Raw genomic sequence first — 25,608 nt, 5'->3', positions numbered from 1 at the left:
TGACCACTTCACAGCTTGTACCATATGGATCCTTCCCACCAACACCAGCTTTTCTGAATTGCGCAGGTGGGAACTTTCCCTGCAATATATTCTGCGTTCCCATAACCTTCCTAGCCTAAATCTTCGTAGTCATGGTCTTCACCCATCCAGCCCCCTACCTGTTCCCATTCCAGCACTACACAGCCGTCATTTCACTGCCACACCCAGTCTTTTAATTTCTTTATATTTCTCTCCTTTCTGCTACTTACCCCATCCCCCCTCTGCACCTTCTCTCCTGCCCTCCGTCTAAACTGCAACACTTCACTGTCCGCCACTCCCACCATACTATCCCTCTCCCACCATACTATCCCTCTCCCACCATACTATCCCTCTCCCTCCCCACCCCAGCCTCCTCCTTACCCCCACCCAATCGTCACTTCCATCATGCACTGGTGCTGCGGCTCACAGTGTAATTTCAGCTCTCTGAGACTGCAGATGTGTGTGTGTGTGTGTGTGTGTGTGTGTGTGTGTGTGTGTGCTGCTGACAAAGGTCTTAATGGCCAAAAGCTATAATTGTGCGAATCTTTTTGTTGCGACTATCATGACTCAGCATCTCCGATGTATGGTGAGTAGCAACTTTCCTTCTCTGGTATTGTTACATTCCATCCTGGATTTTCCATTGTTTGAAAAGAATGGAAAGTGTTTTGAAAGGAGGATACATATTGAACATCAACAAAAACAAAACAAAGACAATGGAATGTAGTCTAATTAAATCAGGTGATGCTGAGGGAATTAGATTAGAAAACAAGACACTTAAAGTAGTAGATGGGTTTTGATATTTGGGCAGCAAAATAACTGAGGATGGTCAAAGTACAGAGGATATAAAATGTAGACCAGCAATGACAGGAAAAGCTTTTCTGGAAAAAGAGAAACTTGTTAACATTGAATTTAGAATTAAGTGTTAAGAAGGCTTTTCTGAAAATATTTATTGGGAGTTTCGCCACGTATGGAAATGAAACATGGACAATAAACAGTTTAGATGAGAAGAGAAGCTTTTGAAATGTGGTGCTGCAGAAGACTGCTGAAGGCTATATGGGTAGGTCACATAACTAATGAGAAGGTACCGAGTAGAATTGGGGAGACAGATTTGTGGCACAACCTGATTAAAATAAGGGGACATTTGTAAGACACATTCTGGGACCTCAAGAGTTCACCAATTTCGAACTGTAGGGAAGTGAGGGGAGACGAAGAGACAGCATGGAGAGCTGCGTCAAACCAGTCTTCAGACTGAAGACAACAACACAAAAACAAGAAGTAACATGTGCTATTTAATGAAGTGCTGGAAAACTTACGTCATAAGGGTTGTCTAATGATTGTTTACTATGCTAATATACATTTTGTATGGGATCACTTTGGTGTGACTCACCATCCTGCCTAAAACTCTTCAGGATGCAAAAAAGAATAGAGAGAATCATGGTTGGAATAAAAAGGAACCACCCTACAGTCCAATGTTTAAAAAATGAGGGTTTTTCCTCTTTGATGTATTTACCTCTTTGAAAGTGCACTGTTTATTAAGAAATAAGCAATAATAAATCCTAGTGCCTTCCTCAAAAATGAAAATCTTCATCATCAAAACACAAGACAGAAAACTGAATTTCACATGCTCCAAATAAAAACCATTTTTTGCCAGAAAGGAACAGTACACCTCAGTAAAATTGTTTGCAATAAGTTGCCATAAGAAAATAACGTAATAATGATTTTAAAAAAATTAAAGCAATATTAAAAGAATATCTGTAAATACATTGTGTTTATAGTCTAGAAGAGTTCCTCCAAAATCTTTGAGAGCCTAAGAAAGCTGCTGTTAATTGAATAAGCCACATTCTTTATTACTTACAAAAATATTATGTAAATATGACTACCTAGTAGTAGCATGTAAAGACTGTAATCTTTAATGTTAGTTTATTCATATTTTCAGTTGTAATCTTCTAATTAAAGTGGTTTAAATTATAAGAGCTGAATTTGTTTGTATTCATTAATGCGTAGAAAACATGTATACACGAAGATTCAACGTACTTGCATTGACCTGTCTGTTATCTAATGTGCTGTACATGTAAGATTTACTGGACCAAATAAAAAATCCAAATACAATAGATATTGCACTAAGAATCAGTTAACATTGTTGGGTACTTCGATCGAAAATTACACTCAATATTTAACTAGAAAGGTATCGATCCCTGTTAATCCATAATCCCCATGCTCAGCATCACACTGGGGAAGCCAACGGTTGGTGCTGAACAAAAGCTATATGCAGTATCTTTGCACAGTTAGTAGCTTTGTAAGGTCTCGTGCATGGTCCATATAGTAACACAGTTCACGTTTACGTCGCACTTCACTTAGCCCGTGCTGCCGGAGTTGTTGTTGTTGTTGTTGTTGTTGTCATGCCGGCAGAGGTCGTGTCCGAATTCTCGCGTGCCCTCTGGTGGACGGGACTCTACTTGCGGCAACTACCGTCCGTGACGCGCCGTGCCAATGTGCGCCTCCCGCGATCTTTCTGGTGGCTACTACACTCTTCCTCCTTTGGGGGGTGAAGCCACTGTGATCCACTGCGTCGGAAGGTGGAGTGTCGGGCCGAAGCGATGACCTCCACATCCATTGGATGGCCGGAGTCGAGGGGATCTGCCAACCCTCGAGCCGGAGCCTTCGAATACGGCTGGAAGTGACCCACACGAAGAGGCCCCCGTCGTCCCACAACCGGAGCCCGGGACAGAACGGGCGACAAGCTGTCGAACTCCGGATCCTGTTCCACCCTGGGAGGGGCAAGACCCAGTGGCAGGGACGTAGGGGAATGGACGACCACAGGTGAACCAACCTCCTGAGAAACCGGGCCTGCTAGGGGGGCCGGCTCTCGCTGGGGCATCTCGAACGATGGCGATGCCGGTGCTGGAGCTACTGGAGGCTGCCAAGGCTGAGAACCATCGCAGTGCGGCAGAGGCACAGCGGGGAGAGGAGGCAACGTCCCCTGTGAAACCAGCACAGGTGCCGGCAATGGGGAAGCCGGTGTCCGAGAGGGCGGAGGGTGGGTGCCCGAACGTGGACGTAGCTGATTTTGGTGACGACGTACCACTCGGTCCCCCGCCTGCAAGGTATAGAGCCGGCGGCCATTTCGGCGCAGGACCACCGCTGGTATCCAACGTGGATTGCGACCAAACCCACGGGCCCAGACCGACATACCCAGTGGAAAGCCAGCTACTCCGTTTTGTGAAGACTGGCGAGGACCAGGCCGGAGGAGGTGCAGCAGAGTCCTATGTTGACGCCCATGGAGGAGCTCTGCGGGGCTGCGTTCTCCCATTGGTGTGGTCCGGTATGCCGTCAAGAAAAACGTCAATGCTTCCTCCGCAGGAAATTCGTGCACATACTTTTTCATCTGCGTCTTAAATGTGCGCACCATGCGCTCGGCTTCCCCATTCGATTGTGGATGGAAGGGGGGAGAGCAAACGTGCCGAATACCGAAGCGCCTACAAAAATCCTGGAAAGTCTGCGAAATAAACTGCGGTCCATTGTCCGAGACCAGGGTGATTGGCAGACCTTCCACAGAAAAGATTTTTGCTAGTGCCTGGATTGCAACTTCTGAAGTGGTTGAGGAGCAGCGAACCACATATGGGAATCGGGAATAAGCATCAATGACAATGAGCCAAAAACCGTTGAGAAACGGGCCCGCAAAATCGATGTGAACACATTCCCATGCTTGGGTTGCCGGCAGCCATGAAGAGAATGCTGCCCTGGGAGATGCTTGTTGGCTCGCACACTGGGAACAGGCGGCCACCAAGTGCTCAATTTCTCTGTCAATACCGGGCCAGTACACATGTCTGCGAGCCAAGGTTTTAGTACGGGAAACACCCCAGTGCCCCGCATGTAATAACGTGAGGACCTCCCTTTGTAAACTTGCAGGAACAACCACGCGAGGAGCTGTATCATCGGTAGCCAGAAGGAGAACGCCTTCCAAGACCGAGAGGCAGTCCCGTTGAAGAAAATAATTACGAAGAGGGTCCGAGGCCCGGCCTGCAGGGCGGGATGACCACCCCTGCTGAATGAGGCGAACTACTTGCCGGAGAACCGGGTCAGCTGCCGTTTCCCTGGCGACTCGAGAACTAGTGATCGGGAAGCCATCAACCGCTTGGTGGGACGCCACATCCAAATGAAAACACATAATCTCCTCTCGATCGAACGTAGGATCCGGGCCCACCGGAAGACGGGAAAGAGCGTCGGCGTTGGCATGCTGTCCTTTTGGGCGAAAATGAATGTCATAATGGTACTTAGAGAGGAACAAGGCCCAGCGCTGTAGTCTGTGGGCCGCCCTATCCGGAATCTGAGAGGCGGGGCCAAATAACGATATTAACGGCTTATGGTCAGTGATTAACTGAAACTTCGTGCCATACAAGAAAGGGTGAAACTTGGTAACAGCGTAGACAATGGCCAAAGCCTCTTTTTCCACATGGGAGTAATGGGCCTGCACGGGACTAAGCGTTTTAGATGCAAACGCCAGTGGTTGCTCGGAACCATCTGCATTGCGATGGGCCAGGACCGCCCCCACCCCATACTGCGAAGCATCCGTAGCCAGGACCAACGGCTTATGGGGATCAAAAGTAGCCAAACAAGGGGCTGACGTGAGGAGGCCCTTCAACGAGGTGAATGCTCGCTCACATGCAGGCGACCAATCAAAAGGAACACCCTTGTGCAGAAGGCAGTACAGGGGGTGGGCTATAGTGGAAGCCCTGGGAATGAACCGGTGGTAATAGGCTATCTTGCCTAAAAAAGCTTGTAACTCTTTCAGCGAAGCGGGCTGAGGAAGGTTGACGATACCTTGGACCAAACTTCCTAGTGGCTGGATACCGTGCCGAGAGATGGTGTAGCCCACATACTCAATGGATGGTTGAAAGAAGGTTGACTTATGCAGGTTGCAACGCAAGCCCACAGACCTGAATTTGAGAAAGAGGGTGCGAAGGTTGTGCAAGTGTTCCTTCGTGCTGCGGCCTGTGACAATTATGGATTCCAGGTAATTAATACAATGAGGAATTGTCGACGTGACATGCTCAAGATAACGCTGGAATATCGCCGGGGCACTGGATATTCCAAAGGCCAACCGCTGGTATTGGGAAAGGCCATACGGGGTATTGACGACCGCCAACAGTTTGGAGTCCTCATCAAGTGGTATCTGATGATAAGCCTCCGACAGATCAATTTTCGAAAAATATTGGCCTCCCGCCACGGAGGAGAACAATTCATCAGCACGAGGGAAAGGATAGGTGTCCACCACCAATTGGGAATTAATGGTGGCCTTGAAATCGCCACAAAGATGTAATTTTCCCGAGGGCTTCCTTACAATAACGAGGGGAGAAGCCCACTCACTGGAAGAAATGGGAAGAACGACCCCTAGGGCTGTCAGCCGGTCTAGCTCTTCCTTTAGCTGAGGGCGGAGAGCCAAGGAGATCAGCCTCGCGCGTAGAAAACGTGGGCGAGCCGACGCCTTCAATGTTAAGTGAGCTTCAAAATCTGAAAGACGCCCCAGGCCCTCCTCAAAAATATCTGCAAAGTCAGAGATCAAAGATTTCAATGATTGATAGGGAACATCTTCGGAGACCAACTGTATGGTGTCAGCGATAGAAAAACCGAAAGCTTGAAAGGCATCCAGGCCAAAAAGGTTAGCTGAGCTCGCATCACTGACAACAATAAAAGTAATAGGCCAAGTGACTGATTTGTAAGTCACGTCAGTAGTGAATTGACCCAGTAGGGGAATGAACTGTTTACCATAACCGCGTAGACGCCGGTAAACTGGCGCCAACGGGGACGATCCAAGGTCGGAATAAGTTTGTACATTCAACAACGAAACTGCCGCGCCCGTATCAACTTGCAGTTGTAACCGGCGCGACCGAACCGACACCTTGATAAAGAGTTTGCGTGCCGATGCGTCGGGAGCCTGGCCCGATGAAACTTCCTGAATGTCAACGTCCATGTCCTCTGTACCTGCTTCCTTCGATTCTTTTGAGGCTGAGCGGCAAACTTTAGCAATGTGACCTTTTCTATTACATTTGCGACAAACGGCCCAACGCTGGGGGCACTCTGACCGATCATGATGTATATAGCACGACGCACAGGACGGCAACAGGGGCCGGCGGCCGGAATTCTGTTTACGCGCCGTGCGGGAGCGGCCGTAACGGCCGGATTGTACCGCTCGCACGTCGTCCACCCCTGACACAGTGGACGCGGCCGCGCTGCCCTGAACCACCGCGACGTCGCACCACGCTTCCAGCTGTTGACCTGCTGCGTGAGAGACTTCATACGATTGAGAAATGGACAGGACTTCCTCGAGGGAAGGGTTTTCTAACTGCAAGGCCTGTTGCCGGACCTCCCTATCAGGGGCCGAACGAACAATGACGTCGCGTACCATAACGTGGGCGTACAACTCTCGCGACTGCTCCGTGACAAAATGACACTTGCGACTAAGACCGTGCAGGGTAGCGGCCCACGCCCGATAAGACTGATGGGTCTGTTTCTTGCATTGATAGAACTCGACCCTAGCCGCCACAACATGCGTGCGGCGGCGATAATATGAAGACAGCAAGGAACACAATACGTCAAAAGACAAGGACGAGGGTTCCTGCAACGGCGCTAGCTGCCGCAAAACTTGATACAGCGAGGGAGATATCCAAGAAAAGAAGAGAGCACGACATACCTCTGCATCGGCAACATGAAACGCCTGGAAATGCTGCCGAAGGCGATGTTCATATGCGTCCCAATCCTCCGCCGTCTCGTCATACGGGGGAAAGGGAGGAGGGAACGGCGCCGGAGCAGACGGCATGGAGAGCAACGCCGGAAGCACTTGTTTCATGGTGGCCATGAGTTCCGTCTGCTGCGCAACCAAAACTCGCACCAAATCCTCCATGCTGTGGAGAAGCTGCGAAACCGGAACAACGATGCAACACGCGAAAGAACGACCCTACTCGTCGCCAATTGTGTAGTAACACTGTTCACGTTTATGTCGCACTTCACTTAGCGTAGAGCGGGACTGTGTCCTAGGCATGCCCGATGTTAACTGACTGGGCACGGCCCGTGCTGCCGGAGTTGTTGTTGTTGTTGTTGTTGTTGTCATGCCGGCAGAGGTCGCATCCGAATTCTCGCGTGCCCTCTGGTGGATGGGACTCTACTTGCGGCAACTACCGTCCGTGACGCGCCGTGCCAATGTGCGCCTCCCGCGATCTTTCTGGTGGCTACTACAGTCCATAAACTTATTCCTTAATTTCTTCTGAAACAATTTGTGAATCCTAACTGTCCAGCATTAAAGAATTAGCATTGTTTCACCTTTGGGTGGTACGTTAGCAGCAGTAGCGGAGAGTTTCGAGGATAGTCCTGTTGAGCATGTACTGAGTTGTATTAAAATCGGTGCTGCTTAAAGAGGCAAAGTGGCTCAAAATTTTTTTACTGTAATAGAAACGAGGATAGTTGTAATCTACATTCTCATGTCGTGAAACCACCAAACTGATTTGAAAAGACAAGATTTTAAGTACTAAAAAAATCATGGTATTTTATAAATGTTAAGGAATAGAATACCATAATGACAGTATTACATTATAAGCTGCAGGGATGACATTGCAATTGCTGAGGCTGACTCATAAATGAATGCTAAGAGAGGAGTGTTATGAAAACGAAAATATGATGATGAATGTCAATGGTGAGCTACGGGAAGTAGATGCTTTCATTTTTACCATTCAGCCATCATATTATTGTGTGGCCATGTCTTTTAAAATATTGGGTTGATGCATAAGTTTGTAGAATTTTTCCTTAAGTTTAATAAATGCAATAGATACAAATAACAGAGACTTAGTCATCAATAATATATTCCCCATCACTATTTACAGCAGTATGCAATAACTGGGTAACTTTTCGATTCCGTGACTAGAAACCCTTAGTTTTGAGGTGAAGAACTCGTCAAGACATGTTTAGAGCGGAGTTTCAGGAAAAAAAGTTTCTTAAAGGTTGTTTGATAAAGAGCAGAAAAGGTGAAAAGCTGAGGGTGCAAGATTGGGGGTATAAGGTGGGTGCAAAATAACTTCCAACCCAACTCCTGTCTAGTGTTTCTTGTCAGTCTAGCAGACTGCAGGCAGGCAGTATCGTGGAGTTGCATCACTTCATGCGGTCTTCCTGGTTGTTGTTCTTGGACTGCATCTGCAAGATGTCTCAGTTTTTGAGGAAGCAATTAATAGTACATCACACCGTCTTCTTTCCTCCAGATGCGTTACATTGTCTTTTGTGGATGTGCGTAGGTCTTCGCACAGGAAGTTGCTGCTTTGTTTGGGCTCAACTATTCCTCTCTCTTCTTTATGTTGGCATAAAACACCATTTGTTGTCACCAGTAACGTTACAGGTTAGGAATGGTCAGTTTTGTTCATGAGCCAATTGATGATGAGCTAGCAGAGATGCACATATGGCCACCCCCTAATTTTTATAATTTTGACTTAGAGCATTCGGAACCCGTACACCCAATATTTGAATCTTCTCCATTGCATGGAAATGTTGCATGATGGTGGAATGATCACAGTTCATCACATTTGCCAGCTCTCAATTACACTGAAGTGGATCATCGTGGATTAATGCAAATGTTTCTTTCTGTCTGCACTGCTGTCACCCCTATATTGAACTCGGACAGAAGAATGTTCGAAATGCTCATGTTTAACCACTCTGCACTCAATTTTCTAGTGCCCACAACTCCACTCACTGTCTCCAAATGATAAAGTGATAATATGTAAATTCAAATAGCAACAGTAAACTACGAATGAAAAATGACAACTGATAAATAAACCATGTTCTCTCTGAGTCTTTTGCGGCATCATATCTGAATAAAATCTTCTCGGTTTTCAAGCTGCATCAATTCAAATAAAATTCTCGAGCTTTTGATGGCTATCTCGACCATCATCGTTAGGAGAAAGACCACTAACTGCTTGGGCTGGCACTGTCTTCCACTTATATAGGTATACTTGCAGCCTGTGGCACCAATCAGAGACGGCCAAAATGACCTGTACACGGGAGGTGCATTGGGCAGCTCATAGCAGTTCCGGTATGGATGCTTATCACTTGTAGTGAGGCAGGAGTGGCTGTTTGAAATGAGATGCCACCGCCTTTTGCCACCTGATGTCACTCGGTTCCACAGTGTGCTTAAGCTGCTATGAGCTACCTGAGTCACCTTGCGTGCATGCATCGTTTTGGCCCTCTGATTGGTGCCAGGGGCTGCAATCGGTCCTATATAAGTGAAAGTCCATGCCGGTTTCGGCAGTCAGTGGTTCTACTCCAGATGATGATGGAGGAGAGAGCCATCAAAAGGTGGATAATTTTTTGAATTGACGCAGCATGAAAAAAGAGAAAATTTTATTCAGATAAGTAAACCCATAGCAATTGCAACATCAATGCACAAGACAAAAACACTACAAACTTATGAAATAACTTAATGTAAGTTTGTCAGAAATAGTCAAGGTTTGATAATTCTGCAACAGGTGTGGGGAAAGCAGCAATTACAAATGGAAAAAAAAAAACTGTCCATTAAGCAAAAGCATTACATTTCTCTACAAAAATCTGTTTAAAATGCTGTTGTAAGTTATGTTATGCTGCTAAGATGGTTACGTTTGTTGAAGCAACAGTTAATTGTTGTTTGTAGAGAAGGAATCCAAGAACATAAAATAGAAAAAAAAATACTTACTCAGAAATTATGTTAAGCTGCTGATATTGCAACACCTTTCACCGCAACTGTAAGTAGAAATTCGTGAAAATCTGCACATCACTCAAATGAAGATACTAGATGCAAGTACAAGAAGCCATACTGTTGTAATGGTATGTATCTCTGTAGAATTCACTGGATTCAGTAGAAGATGGATTTTAATCCAGCATGAAATGGAACACTATCCACAAATCAACAGTGGGCTTGAAAAGAGCTAGAATTTTTGGCACAAAGTGAACAGGGCACAATAAATTCCATTTAGCAGTTTTTTAATAATCAATTATGTTTTTTATTACATATCTTACATATTTTCTGTGTAAAAAAAAAATACAACATTATATAGTATTGTAATGGTTTGTGTAAAATCATGTAAAATTTTGTGTTTGAAGCAGTTGTTTCATTTTTATCTTAATGTATCTCCTGCTTACCGGATCAAATTATTTAAAAATTGTAAATCATGTAATAAGCGGTACTGGCAAAAGTAAGCCTGTGAGGATGGGTTGTGACTCATGCTTGGCTAGCTCAATCCGTAGAAAACTTGCTCGCAAGGGTCAAAAGTCCCAAGTTCAAGTCCTGAACTAGCATGCAGTTTTAATCTGGCAGGAAATTTTAAATAAAACATACTTTGCAGACAGGTTAATGAACCTACAGAAATGGTGGGTCACTACTTGATTTGTTTCACCGAGGGGTGCTGTTTGCAAGTGATGATCCGATGGTCTACCATGTGATTTAGGTATAAGCACTGTTAAAAGTGAATGTGAGCCCATGTGAAATTTGGCTTTGCGGGAATCAGTTATTGGCTTAATGAAGTACTGAGTTGGCCACTGCTGTGTGCTTACAGGACTTGAGTGGGGAAAGATAAAGGTCTCATTCAGATTAAAACTCTGTTTCACAATGAAGTTCATTTTGGTGCACAATCCACTGAACAAATTCTTTCTGGAACAAATTAGAAGAAAAAGGAAACAAGACAAGCAGAAGAATCACACAAATATAATGTGATGCTGGTGATGCATGTATGATATGCCTCAACTCTACTAGCCAACTTTTCAGAGCTTGATCAAGATTATTTGCTGAGTATTTTTCTATAGGGATTAGTTTTGTTTGTGACCTCAATTACATTTGAGACCAGACCATGTTGAGCCAGGAATGTGTGTAATACAAAATGTGTGTTGCAATTGTAATGGAAGTGTTTCCATCGTCAGCAACCACAAGCTGAAGATGCCCTTTGTTGGTGGTCCACTGTTTTTGAAATTTTACTATAATAAACTGACACTACAGTATTCCTTTGGCACACTTGTGTTGAAGGTGTCACATATTCAATCTGGTAAGTAAAAAAATCTGTGCAATTCACATGTTATTTACATCTATAAACCAACTTCTGAATTTTCCTTTATGTGAGACCACATGTGCCAGAAAAATCTGGCTCGAAATTATGGATTCTAAGATGCTACTGTTTTGTGTCTTTTCCATAATCTTTCAGTGACTGTGTCATTTGGCATGTTTAGTTTAATGTGTGGCCTGATGCCCTTCCTCCTGTCACATGTCACATCCCCCCCCCCCACACCCCATTTCACAGGGTTCCTATTCCTAGTACCTGCGGTCACTAGTCACAAGTACAAGCAAAGGCAGGCATAGGAACTGGCTGTACGATGCTGTTGCAGTTGCCTATATACGATCTTGGTAGTCCAGGAATACGGCATGTGGTGGTGCCAGGGGCTGAGTCGAGACTCGCTTCCATCTCACAACACTGGCCCTCTAGTGGTCATCTCAAAATGGACTACACGGCCAGTTGGCGAATCTATATGCCCGGTCTGCGTATGTTATCTTTGCAGTTGCATTTCTGGCCGCGCTTTGTGCTTATTGACATCCACCACTGTCGGCTGGTGGCTGAATGATAGCAGATACCACAATAATGAAGTACTATCTGTAAAAAGCTGGACAAATGTTCAATCAGACCTTGATAACATTTCAAAGAGGTGCAGAAATTGGCAAATTGCTTTAAATGCTCAGAAATAGAAAACTGTGCACTTCACAAAATAAAATAATGTAGTGTTCTATGACTGTAGTATCAGTGAGTCCCAGTGGAATTGGTCAACTCATACAAATACCCAAGTGTAACAATTTGTAGAGATATGAAATGGAAGGATCACATAGGTTCAGTCACAGGTAAGGCAGGTTGCAAACTGCGCAGTTCATTGGTAGAATACTAGGGAAATACAGTCATTTTACAAAAGAGACTCTATAACAAAAACTCGTGCGTCTCCTGCAGGAATATTTTTTAAGTATGTGGGACCCGTACCAAATTGGACTAATGGGGAATATTGAATGGATATGAAGAAGGCAGCATGAATGATCACAAGTTTGTTCAACCCATGAGAGAGTGTCATGAAGATGCTAAAATAACTTAACTGGTTGACACTTGATGAATAGTCACAATCTATCCTGTGAAAACATACTGAGAGAGTTTCTAGAATCAACTTTGAGGAATCTGGGAACATATTACATACTCCTACGTATTGCTCCCATAGAGATTTCAAAGACAAGAGTAGATCGATGACACTGCGTACAGATGCACTGGAGTGATCATTCTTCCTGTGCTCCATACATGAATGGAACAGCAAAAAGCCCTTACGACTGGTACAATGGAATGTACCCTGTGCCACATACTTCACAGTGGTTTGCAGAGTATGATGTAAATCTAGACGACTCATGGTAATTATTGTTGACACACAGTGAAGCGCCTTCTCTTCTCTTTGCCCTCCGACTGTTTCTGTTTCTGGCAGTGTTAGTTGTAGGTAAGCAATATGGATGGGGTTAGTTGTATAGTGTTGGCTGACATTCTCCTCATTTGTGGTATTGTGGTATGGAATGGAAGAGCCATACAATGATGCTAAGAAGAGCTGTTCCCACAGGAATAAAATCGTCATGACAGTACGTTTATATCTGGTTCATAATTGTCTACTGGAAACCAGATCTGCTGTGTTAGATATATCAGAATACTCAACATTGAAATGTAACAGTATTATGAAATGGGAAATTGCTACTCACCATATAGTGAAGATGCTGAGTTGCAAATAGGCAAAACAAAAAGACTGTCACAATATAAGCTTTAACAATCTAGATAGTCAAATTACATTTACATAGGGAATAGTTATAAGATAAACCAGAAAATCAGTTAAGGAATGTGATGGATTAGTTATTAAAGAAAAAGGCAAATAATAAATTTTAGCAGTCTGGTGCCAGAGTATTTGATAATCACTTCCTACTAGTAGCTTAGAAAATTAATGCACACTATTCAAGTGCTAAAGGAATAGAATACATCCAAGAAAGAATAACCCTCACACACAAAGCCAAATCATAATCACCCCATCCTCTGGCAGAGAAATTTGGGCTGCAGAAACTCCCTCAACCTTTATGTAATATCTCAAATAATGTACTAAAATTGTGTTCTTCACAAATATTCAGTGTCTTTAGTCACACATGGAATGTTTTAAAGTCAGTTTGTAAATTACTCTTGCCATAAAGTCACATAATGTAAAAGTTTTTAAACTCAGTGCATCATGCCTTACAATATGCCTACACATATCAAAATAATTCAGAATTGGGACCCGATAGACATTTCACTGTGCTGCCCTCTTCAAACTGTTATGGAGATGGCCTCCAAAATACTGAAATAATATTCTTCTTTTTTATTGTGACTCCATAAATGAACAATCAGCCTGTCTCACTTGTAGTTGGAGAACCCAGGCTTGACTTCTGATGCTGCCAAATGTGATTAGGATCCTCAGCATCATGAAGACAACGGAGGAGTTACTGAAAGCAGCAGCAGGAACTCTTGTTTTGAAAGTTGGATGTGGGGTGGGGTGTGAGTCTTTTGGTATCAACCTAATACTCTTTTTTTATTTTTCAGGACGGAAAGGAGGGCAGCACTGTCCGTGAAGTCATCTGTCTTTTTTATTGCATTGCAAATCTAGATTTCACCTGACAGTGCATTATAAATAGTCATGTAGACTGAACATAGTTATAGTGTCATATATTCCAACCTAATGCAGGCCTGTACAAGCATTAGGGACTAATGTGACTAATGCATAACTCCAGTCTACATTACTAGTTATAATGTACTGATGATAGCTGCACTGTCAGCTGAAATGTAGATCTGTGCAGTACAATAAAAAAGACAGATGACTGATGCTGACTTCCTTTTTGTCCTGGATTACACAAGTATTGTGGCACACCCATTCAGTGGAATCAAACATAATGAAGATTTTATATTTTTTCCATCTTATGACACTTCAGATATAGTATGAATCTGTGAATATTTGGCAACATGGTGTGCACCTCGACCTGTTCACACCTACAAATTGTGCCATTCTTCTTGTGAACTGTAGTTAGGTCAAATGATTTCATATGTAAAAGCTTTTTGCAGGAGTCAAAACAAGTATCTGGAACATTAGGGTCTATGAAGAACTTGCCGTTCCTTGTGGCCAGTGTCATTGCTTTTGCAGTTGGGTGTCACAGTCTTTGATACTCTCTCATTCTAAAAACTTGAGAGCAAATTTTTATTTTTATAGGTACTACAATCAAGACCATGCTTCATCCTTTAACAATTGTTAATTTTTTTAATGACAGATATGCTTGTCTTGCAGCATCTCAAATGAACTACTGACATTAAAAGTATGAGATAGAAAACTGAAACATCCTTTGGTGGCTCTTTCAATAGCATATTGTCCATGAAATACTTAGAACTGGGTTTAGGTTGCAACGTCCGCAAAGTTTTAATCTTACATGTATTTCAATTTCAGTGAACACAGTAGTTAAAGTTACTTTACTCATGTAGTTCTTACCTTCTTATTTTATGCATATAAACTTCTACTTTTTTAAATAAGTTATGATAAAACTAATAAACCATAATTATGTAACTACTGAAATTAACACTAACATTAAATTTTCTCATTTCAGAAAGAAATGCTCCAGTCCTGTCATGTCTTCTGCAGAATGTTTTAAAACATCGTGAAAAGCCAACAGAAAATGTATGTTTGACACTTTGGCGCCAGATACATATTTATTTAATATCCTCAGTGTCCATTGATCTGTGAGCTTCATAATTAGATTATTACTGTCCATTACAAACATATACAAAACTCTTTACAGGACATAGCCAGTAAAAAGTGTGACATACTGTCAGTACCATCACAAGATGCTAGTGTGGCAGACAGTGTGCCTGACACAAGTAGGATTTTGGATATAAGTCTGAATGAAGATTCAGTTTCTGTTCAAACCAGAAACAGACAGAAGTCTCAAGAAAAATATGGTCCAACTGAAGAAACAGTCAGCACCAGTAAGAAGGATGACAGTAGCAAAATATCAAAGGGAAGTGTGAGCCATAAATCATCTAAATCTGAGAAGCCACCACCAGCCACAGCTGGGAAAAGAGATACTGAGTATGTTAATTGCTACTGCAAGTTGGTACATTATTCGCCCCCTAGAATTACAACACTATAGCAATAAGAAACACTCTCTTCTTCTGCGAAACACACCATTCAGATTAACTGTAATCATTATTTTTGTCTGTAGCAACTTATGTTTTAGAACAGTAACATTAATTCATAAAGTTTCAGTGATGGAATATATTTACAACATGGGAGCCAACTAACTTCACTGAGCAACTTGCCTCCCCTGACTGGCATGCTTAAGAATGATGTTAGACCTACTGCAGTGCAGATGTCTAAAAGTTCTGAAGGGGACAGAAGCATGAAGCCATTGATCAATTTGGGGAATGGTAAGTGTTTATATATATGTACATTTATAAGTTGAAGTCCCTTGCTCACTTCCATCTATATGTTTGGACTAATCTCAGGAACTACTGTTGGCATTTTGATACAGTTTTTACTAATAGGTGGACTGATCTGTGAGGAAGGTTTGTGTGTATAATTTATAAATATTTTGTTCAGATTAGCTGAACTAAGATGAATTCGTCTCCTGCTGTTGTGAAAACAATGCCATTGCCACCTGGCAGTGAATGGCGAAACTACTCAGACGCAAACCTCTGCATGGCGCGATGCAGTCATGGCCAAACTGAGCACAGCGCAAATGCTCCATTTTGTTTGATGTACAGACAACAGGTGGAACATGTTCAGCATGGGGCAGTCGGTGTGGCTGCAACTTAATGTGTATTTCATTTTGTGTGCAGCCATGTGTAATCTAAAGTGCACCAATCGAAAAGTAGCAGCATTGCTCATAAACGTTCATGGATTCATGGTCTACTTAAAGAAAAAACAGTAGTTGTGGGCATGATCTTTACACCTTAGAAATAGAGGGAGAAATGGGATTCGCCGGATTTTGAAAGACTTCACAGATTGTTGGCGAATGCGTTTTGAAAAAAGGTGAAAATTTTATAGTGTCAGTTTCTGCTGCGCCTTCTATTTGCAGTCACAATTGACACTCTTAATTCACTGGACATTCTTCAAACAATGGGGAGTGTATTACTTAACTTCAAAGTATCACAAGCAATTGTTCGAGAGCAATTGCACGGCAGAAAAACATTCTAAGCCAAAACTGTGGTTTTTTTTGTGTAAGGGATTTGTTCTTTTGTGTAAAGTTTTTTCAGCAGTGCAGGAGATAACTTAACTTCCAGCTTTCTGCTTTCTTTGAATCTAAACATAGATGAAGACATGATTCTTGCATGGCAGGGAGAAAAAGTCTACCACAAATAGTCTGCGGCAAAGAATTACACAATTTGCATGGGGGGGGGGGGGGGGGTTTCCACACCAAGAGGTCTAATTTCAGAAAAAGTCCTTGTATGACCGTCACAGTGCTGAAATTTTGTGTGGACATTTGCATGTTTCCAGTGAACATTGGTAAAGTTTCACGATCATTAATTCAATACTTCTGGAGATATAATCATTTGTTTGACCCCATAGCTCAGCTATCAACAGTGCGCACAAGAGTTTTCAGCAACTTTGAGACATAATACCTCCAGTAATATTTTCTTGAAAGGAACAAAAGTAGGTCATCGTGTACAACATTCTGTGCTCTCTTAAGAGAAGTAATAAAAAAAAGATTTCCTCTGTGATTCGCGTATGGATAATGTGAGCCAAAGTTGACAGAAAAAGTAAACATTCAAAAAAACTGTTAAGTTTAGCTCTTTATATCTCTGGAAGTAATTGCGGGGTATGCCTGAAACCTTGCACATTGTAACTCTCCAATCCAAGGCCTTAGGCTATAAAATTTCATTCTCCTACTGTTGTCCAATAGTTTACAAGTTGAAGGCAAAGTTGACGGCTTTTCTAAAAATGCCAAAAATGGCTATTTTTGTCCCACTTTTACAAAAAAGTCTTCTGAAAACACATTTAAACCATTTTCATTAGAAATACCATGTTTTAAACCACCTAAAATACTGTATTTGGTTTTGCAATGCGCACATATAAGGCCCCAAAAAAGAACAAGGTGACGTAAACAAGCTTAGGATCCTAAAAGTGACCTCTTCTAGCTTTCGCCTTTGAATTGTATAGAAATGTATCATCAGCTTGGGATCTGTGTAAAGCAACCCTTATCAGGTTTGGGAACTTATGATAAAGGAGCTCACCCATGGCTGCTACTGCACAACTACTGGTCATGGCCCCTATGGCAATGGGGATGCTGGTTTTCTCGCTTTAAAAGGAAAGAGCAGTAGTTAACCCACCTTGGATCCCACCAACACATTAATACAATTTTTCATGCATACACTAATGTCCCATATTAACCGCAAACTACGCTAGCACAGCGTGTGCAATACCTTAAACCAGAATTAAACTAGTACATTACCAGCATTGCACAACAAAAAGACGTGCTAATAATCCTCTATTATAACATTAATCCATTCCAAAAATGTCAGGAAGACTGATCTAAACTTAACAAATTTACACAATATGACAGTGATGTAAAACCTGCAAGCTGTTTATATGGTGCATACTGTAGCTGTTATGCAGCAATTTTTCTACCATTATCTCCTCTGCCTTGGTAATGCACAGTTAGATTGTGAAGTTTATAACCAGATTGATTCAGTAGTTATAGCAGAAAAACTGACTGAAATGTGTCACAATGAGTCATGGTAAAAGACACCCATTTTCTGAAGTTTTTCCAGTTATTCGGGCTTTGTCTCACCTCCCAGTAATCGAGAATTTTAATATTGCCTTCCCCAGAGAGTACTAAACAGCAACTACACCTTGTCATTTTTTAGGGCATTGTATGCTCACATTGCAAAACCAAATGTAGTTTTTAGGTGGTTTATAATATGGTATTTATAATGAGAACAGTTTAAAAGTGTTTTCAGAAGACATTTTTTGTAGAAGTGGTCCAAAAATAGCCATTTTTGGCGCTGTTTAGAAAAAATCATCAACTTTGCCTGCAATTTGTAAACTATTGGAAAGCAGTAGGAGAATGAAACAGTATGTTCTAAGACCTTGTTTTGGTAAATTATTATGTGCAAAATTTCAGGTTCATCCCACAATCACTTCCAGAGATATAAAAAGTTAAACTTCCCTTTTTTTTAAGTGTCTACTTTTTTGGTCGACTTTGGTTCAAATTATCCATATGCGAATCATTAAGGAATTTTTTTTTTTTTTTGTTATTTTGCTTAAGAGAGTGTAAAAAGTTGTACAAGATAATCTAGTTTTGTTTCTTTCAAGAAAATATTACTGGAGTTGTTACGTCTCAAAGCTGCCGAAAACTCACGTGTGCACTGTTGATAGCTGCACTGTGTGGTCAAACAAATGATTATATCCCTGGAAGTATTGAATTAATTATCATGAAACTGTACCAATGTTAATTGGGACCACGTGCTATTGTTCATACAAAACTTCATCAAAATTCGTGATAGTCATGTGGTGACCTCTAGACCACTTGGCGTGGAATGAGCCATGGACTACTTATGCTGGTTGCAAACATATTACGTATACCATGATGTACACCCATCACTGCCACAAGATGTCACTCCAAACGCCAATTAAATGTGAAACACATAACATTCGTGCCTACTTAGAAGTTTCCTGGTTTGCCCCACTTAAATCATTTAACTTATCAGAAACTGATCATGTTTAGTTGCTTAACACTGCTCTCTAAATTTTATGCATAACTAACTGTACACAATGGCCAGTAAACACCTTCATTGATATGTCAGACAAGTTGTCCAGTGATACTACCTATACAAAGCCGGACCAGGTCACTAATGACTTGATAGTTAACTAAATGCCAAATCATTTAATTCTTGCAAGTGAGGATTAGGTCTTTACAAGATACTTAACACAGCAAATGAACAAGAAAAATTTTTCTGAGGATGAAAAATATTGCCACGAGCTGTGCTGCCTGCATTGCAATGTAGTGATTAGTGTTGCCGGCTGGTATGCAGTGGATCACCATTTCAAACCCCATCCACCAGCAATTATTTGTTGTTTAATATTTGTTATTTCTGGAAAAGTTCTTGGAAGTTCTTATGTTTGTATATTCTGAAATATTTGATGTTCGTGAAAACACCGCCACTCTGTGTACAGAGTTACGTTCTGTTCAGGCTATTGATGTACATTGACAACCTTACAGTTGGATTCCAGCTGCACATCAGGCACTCATCAGTGTTATTTGGAGGTGCTGTTCAATACCCAACAAAATGGCTGAAAAGATCCAACTGAGCCTCCAAATAAAGTGGGTGGGATGACATGGTGTGTTTGGCAAATATATACTTTTATTTGGATGGCACAGCCCAGCAGTAGTTCTTGAACAATGAAAAGAAGCTAAATAGTTGGTATAAATTCGAGACCAAACTGAAGAATTGGCAGTAATCGGCAGCAAGTCCACTTACTGGTAGAACAATTGAAGAAGAGGAGCCAACATCATGGGGAAACAACACAGTCCTACATACAGAAAGTGTTGGCTTTATACCACTTTGTAAGTCTGATTATGACAGAAGAAGAAGAAGAAGAAGAAGAAGAAGACCTGTACCAAGCTCTTATGGTAAAGGATGTCACAGCAACAGAGGAATTCATCAAGTGGTCCCAGTGCATTGTGGAAATGCAACAGAATAGTCTGACAAAATAGTTATGCCTGAGTCCCAAATGTGGTCTCTAAGCCAGTTATGGAAGACTACCATGATGACACCTCTCTCACACACAGGTTGTTAGAGAAGGCAGCCAGAACTGTCAGACTAAGTAAGCAAGAGATAACAGCCAAGAATGTCACCCGCTTGTAGCAGGAGGTAATAGAAAGTGTGGTGTCACGGCCAGACACCACACTTGCTAGGTGGTAGCCTTTAACTCGGCCGCGGTCTGTTAGTATACATCGGACCATCATGTCGCCACTATCAGTGATTGCAGACCGAGCGCTGCCACACGGCAGGTCTAGTCTAGAGAGACTCCCTAGCACTTGCCCCAGTTGTACAGCTGACTTTGCTAGCAATGGTTCACTGTCTACATACGCTCTCATTTGCAGAGACGACAGTTTAGCATAGCCTTCAGCTACGTCATTTGCTATGACCTAGCAAGGCACCATATTCAGGTACTATAACTACTATCTTCAAGAATGTATTCTGAACAGATAATATTGTGAATCATGTACCGTCAAGAGCGACGTTCATCATTAATGGATTAAAGTTAAGTATCAAACTAATTACGTCCGCTTTCTGAATTCTCATTCCTTGTCATCTTCCAGACCTCACGTCAGTATAGTTCTTCCCTCCTTACGCCAGTCTGCGTGAGCTAAAACACGTGCATTTCGGCCTCCACTCATAGCACAGTGTTGGCTCTTCCGCTAACACAAAATTGGCGACGAGGAGAAAGTGTTGAAGGAGAGATGTATTAAGCAGCAATCTACACAACCAGTCAAACGTGCTATGAGGAATGAACCCAGAATTATGTGGCGTGAACCCAGTATTAAGTGGCAGCTGTCAAACAACTACGCAGCACCTGTTTAACTCAGATACAACCAACTCCTCCATTAAGTATAATGTCCACAGAAGAACGGGCATTTGTAAGACAGACAACAACATGTAAAAACTCTATCCACACTATGGACACTGTGGACACATATGCTACTGCAGAGAAAGATGATGAGTTTTTGATGACTGCTATGCTGTCAGACATCAATCATCACATATGCTCTGTTCATGCCAGTCTATTGTAGACAATTATAGTTGATCTGTGGGACAAACCCCATCACTGTACCATAGGGAAGGTTGCTCATAAAGATGTCTTAGCCACTCCCATGACGATACACAAGTACCAGCTGCTCACCTAGCCACCGACCTCAGAAAAACTAAGCGAGGTTGACCACATACGGAGGTGAGGCTGCCACAGACGAAAATCCCCCATGGATGACAGTCACTAATATCTCGGGGAATCTTTATTGATATTGTCATTTACAGCTAATCATTGATGGCTAACATGTTGTCCAGGCAGTAGTCAATTCGAGGGCTTCCTTTTCTGTGATGTTGATTGCTTGTTGTCACCAGATAAAGAAGACTCTGTTACATGATATACCATAAAAGTGATTATGCTGAGAGTCGCAAATGTGAAACATGTCTAGCTGATGGGAACACGTATTGTAAGAGTAACTGTCAGTGACAGAACACAGCCCTTCTAATTAGTTTTTTTTTTTTTTTTTTTTACAGAATGTGATCATGCTGTTATTGTCAGTGTTATTCTTGGATAGAACATCTTGCAGGCATCAGAAAGTGTTGTTGACCGTGGATGATCAGAACTCCAGACTGACAAAGCTATTTCAACAAGAATCCATAACAAAGATTGCTCTGGATGGTTGTTTGCTGTTGGAAATTTTTTATCCCACAGTCATCAGTGAGATGAGTTCCAGTTGTTAATCTAGATGCTCAATTAAATTATGAAGATTTTTTCAATTACAAAATGATGCTCAGGCTCACAAAAGAAATCTACATACCAGTGAAAATGATAAGCATTGTAGTTGGTCAAGGAGAACTTCCATTCTCTAAGTGTCACAAGCAGTTCCAACTCTCCCCTCAAGCTATGTGCTTAGGGACACTCGAACAATACCACAGAGGGTAGCTTAATGCCATTGGCAAAGAATCATTCTGTACTACCACTACGGACAACACAGGAAGGGCAGGTACTATCGATCTGCCAATAGGCTCTAGCCTGACTGAGGAACAGTGTTGACAAGTGTTAGCTATTGTGCGCCAATTTTGGGATATTTTCAAATCCAGAATGGAGAAAAGACAGACCAAGGAGCCCACAGTGAAAATCTGTATCAACACTGGGTATTATCCATCAATTAGCCAGCACCGGCTGAACAACTTTTTAGTGCATTCTAGGTCCATAGGATGGATTATCTTCATCTTCTGTAAACTTCTCCTCCAGCTTCCTCTTTTTCCTTCTGTTTTCTCTGGCTTGTATTTATATGCTAGTTACAGCCCTGTCAGTAGCCCGAAGACATTCCTTGTCTAAATCAAGCATCATTAGTACTATGTTGAAATCTATCTTCATTCCCATATTTCGATATACTTTGTACCTTACAGCATTGGCATAATTAAAAGTAGCAACAGCATCATACACACCAAAGTGAAGTGTTTCTATTCCAACAAACACAATCTTGGGGTTTCTTGACCATATAACATTATTTAAACTTTCATTGGGCTTTTGAGTTTTTCCATGAACACAATTTTTCAACAGTTCAGGAGCTGCTAAGTCTCTGAAAATAGGTTTTGTCATCTCCATTACCACATCAGGCAGACTATGTCTGTGAGTATACTCTTCACCAGTTCGCAATCCCTTGTACTTACACCAATATTTTCTCCTTTGGGACACTAGTAATGATGGGGACTTTCATCAGTTGAAAAAGTATGGAGGGGGGAAAGAAAAAGCCCAAACAGCCTTCTTCATTTCATCGACACTGTGTGTGTTTTGCCTAATAGCCAATTTCACCATCAGTTAACCTCCCCTTCCTATCCAGCCCTTTATCATCAGTGAGTTCTTGGTTTTTGTACAGTGCTTCAGTCGCCAAAGTCATCACCCTATTTGTTTGTGTACGTGTCCAATACATTAAAATTTCTGCACTACATCACCACCACCATAGGGCTTCAGTTTGTGAATATGTTTGAAACTTTTAGAGTCACTGTCACCAAGATAATTCACATATCACATGCTACAGAATGTTGAAATATACTAACAACACCAGTCACTTCCATTCCTCCACTACTGCCACTAGAGTTAGCTGTGTAGTTATTTTCATGAGTACCTTTATTTTTTTTTGTGGACACCTAAATGTTTAGATATTACTGCTACATCTAAAACTTTTCCTGTACACATACTGTTGGCGGATACTACACCATGAAGAGATCTGTGTCCCCTTTTATGTCAGGCACCATTGAATGCTGTTGTCAAGTCTCTGTTGCCACTGTTTTCTATTGCTGCCTCTTCAACAGCTTTCTTCATAGGTTCTATACAGACATCATCTACTTTAGACCATATAAATCTGTTATTTGTAAACTGGGTTGGAGGATTTGGAAGATTCATCATGCCACAGAAAATTGCACCTGCAGTAGCCCCCATACTAATAGTACACCAGGCATAAACAAATCTAATGTTGTGTTCATAGATTTCACTACCTTTTTCTTCATTTGAAGTTACTGCAACACTATTCCAAAAAGTAGTCATGTATGAACACTTGCCACACTTCAGTTTCAGTTCCATTTCACAGGCAAGTCCTACATGATTTTTGGTAGTTCCAGACTGACTTCACTACACTGAATACATCTTACACAGTTTGCAAAAATTCCACTGAGAACTGACATATCAAATATTTCATTCACATCTGATTTGCCACTAAAACATCATAGTTTTCACTAACTGATCCAAGCTTCCTCTGCGAAATACTTTCTTTCCCACTTTTATTGCAATGGGCAGGTGTACCAGCAAGGTTAGATTCACACACTTGGTTATCACCTCTATTGTTTACGGTAATAGCACCTACCTTTGGCTTTCCAACATTTTTTATTTTCTTAAAAGCCTTCAGAGGATTTATAGTCACTTTACATTTACACATGATTATCCTTCAATAAAACAGACACTTTAATGAACAAAATTCACTATGAATATTTTCAAGATTACAAAATAGTAAATAAACATCAAACCACAACAGTCGGGCGAACGATATATATTGAACTATCAAAAGTTAGCCACAAAACATTATTTTGTAACACTTATTTTCTCTCACTGCACTAAAATGTACATGATGAACATGTAGATTCAAAAGTTCAACATTTGACAGCAGCGTAACAGTGCCACATTGGGTCACGCCCGTGCAGAACATATTTTAAAAATAGTTGTAGTCTTTTGAACTGAGTAAATTATATATCAATTGAAAGGGGAAAGTCTGTATATTTTTAAAATGCAAGAAAGTAAAAATTGAACATTTCATGATTTTGAACCTTTCTGGAGCCCCTTAATGTTTTTATAAGTCAAAAGCTACATACAGTTTCTTTGTTGAATGACTGTAGTATCTAAACTGTTTCTTCTAATTTTATCCACACAGTGAATACTGAATACATCTGTATCATTTCAGAAACTGCTGACAACTATGAAGAAGATTTTCAGTCTTCTGTGAGTGGCAGTGGTCAGGGAGGAAAAAGTGGCAAACTTACCACACCTGGAAGCGATACTGAGATAGAGGAAGATATTGGCACTGATGATATTTTGAGTAATGCATCAGTGGTATGAACTTTTTGTGTTTTCAAAGTACTTTATTTGTAACTATTTGTTAAAGGTTGAAGCTATGGTGCCACTGAAGCTGCAACCTTAAGGTCCCAGCAGAACCATAGCATTAGCCTTTAACAGTTTCTTGTCAACTGAAGAACAGAAAGTAAAGAAACTTTAACTGTATTATTTCTAAGAAAAACAACATACTAAAGGAAGTTGCTTATTGTTTCAGACTGATGACCTCACAGTTGATGTAACAGCTTCAAACTTGAGTGGTGTTGGTGACTATATGGAGAATATAAGCTGACAAGATCTCTCTACACGCTAATTACCTGAAGAGTATAAAAAAACAATGTTAGGAATTATGCCTTGTTGTAAAAAAATGGAGTGCTAGCAGTTTGGACTGATATATGCCATAAAACTGATTCAGATTTGTTCAATACTCATGTATATTTTGAAGCATTGACTAATAATGTAAAATACTGAGTGAATATGCATTTCACGTAACTAAGTTCCATTTACACCGTGTTTGTAAAAGCAAGTTAAATATCTGGAAGCACGCAGACTATGTTCTCTCCTCCCTATGCAAGTAAATAATCCCAAAACTGCAGAAAGAGGGAATGATCCAGAATTATAATTGTACTATTGTAAACATTTTAGGATGAACAAGATTACACGATCTTTATTAATATAAAGGCAGTTTTATTACAAACCAAAAATACAGTAGAAAGAATGATGCAGACATTATATATCTGAACAGTGTTAACAGAGATGAAGTTCTAAAAAGATAAATATTTTCAGCAGCAATATTAAAAACAATTCTTCAAATTGAGGTCCTAAGTGTTAGGGTACGACCTATGTAAACCTGAACACACTCAGAAAGTATGTATGCTGGTGATAATATATGTATTTGATACTTAATCAAAAACTTATGTTGTGACACGCCTTTTCATTACTGCTACTTAAAATGTGCTGTGGTTACCACAGATGAAACTACTTCTCGAACAGAAATGTAACAAACAGTGTATCTCACCTTGGACATTCATGACATTTTGCTTGCAGTATCTGTAAAACTACCTTCTCCGGTAATGCTGCTATTTTCCACAAATGTGTCTGCTGATTTGTCACCTGCTGCTTGTCGTGGATGGTAATACCGATTCTTTCTTCGAACGT

At 41.4% G+C, this 25,608-nt stretch overlaps 1 protein-coding gene across 2 annotated transcripts in view; it reads left to right on the top strand.

Moving 5' to 3' along the window:
• The window catches only part of LOC126418268 (centrosomal protein 43-like), a 46,427-nt gene extending 21,297 nt beyond the window's left edge, over nt 1-25,130 (top strand). Inside the window, exons 4-8 of one of the 2 annotated variants that reach the window (XM_050085181.1) lie at nt 14,702-14,772; nt 14,894-15,183; nt 15,361-15,521; nt 24,302-24,450; nt 24,668-25,130. In XM_050085181.1, coding sequence (XP_049941138.1) covers nt 14,702-14,772; nt 14,894-15,183; nt 15,361-15,521; nt 24,302-24,450; nt 24,668-24,742 — 746 coding nt within the window. In that variant the 3' untranslated portion in view covers nt 24,743-25,130. Of the gene's footprint in view, nt 1-14,701; nt 14,773-14,893; nt 15,184-15,354; nt 15,522-24,301; nt 24,451-24,667 lie in introns of both variants that reach the window. The other variant, XM_050085180.1, reaches the window with a different exon arrangement.
• Nucleotides 25,131-25,608: the final 478 nt, after the last annotated feature.

This window comes from Schistocerca serialis, chromosome 1, assembly GCF_023864345.2.
Source record: "Schistocerca serialis cubense isolate TAMUIC-IGC-003099 chromosome 1, iqSchSeri2.2, whole genome shotgun sequence".
Taxonomy (NCBI): Eukaryota; Metazoa; Arthropoda; class Insecta; order Orthoptera; family Acrididae; genus Schistocerca; species Schistocerca serialis.
The sequence above is the reverse complement of the archived record's forward strand: the minus strand, read 5'-3'. Positions and strand labels throughout refer to the sequence as shown.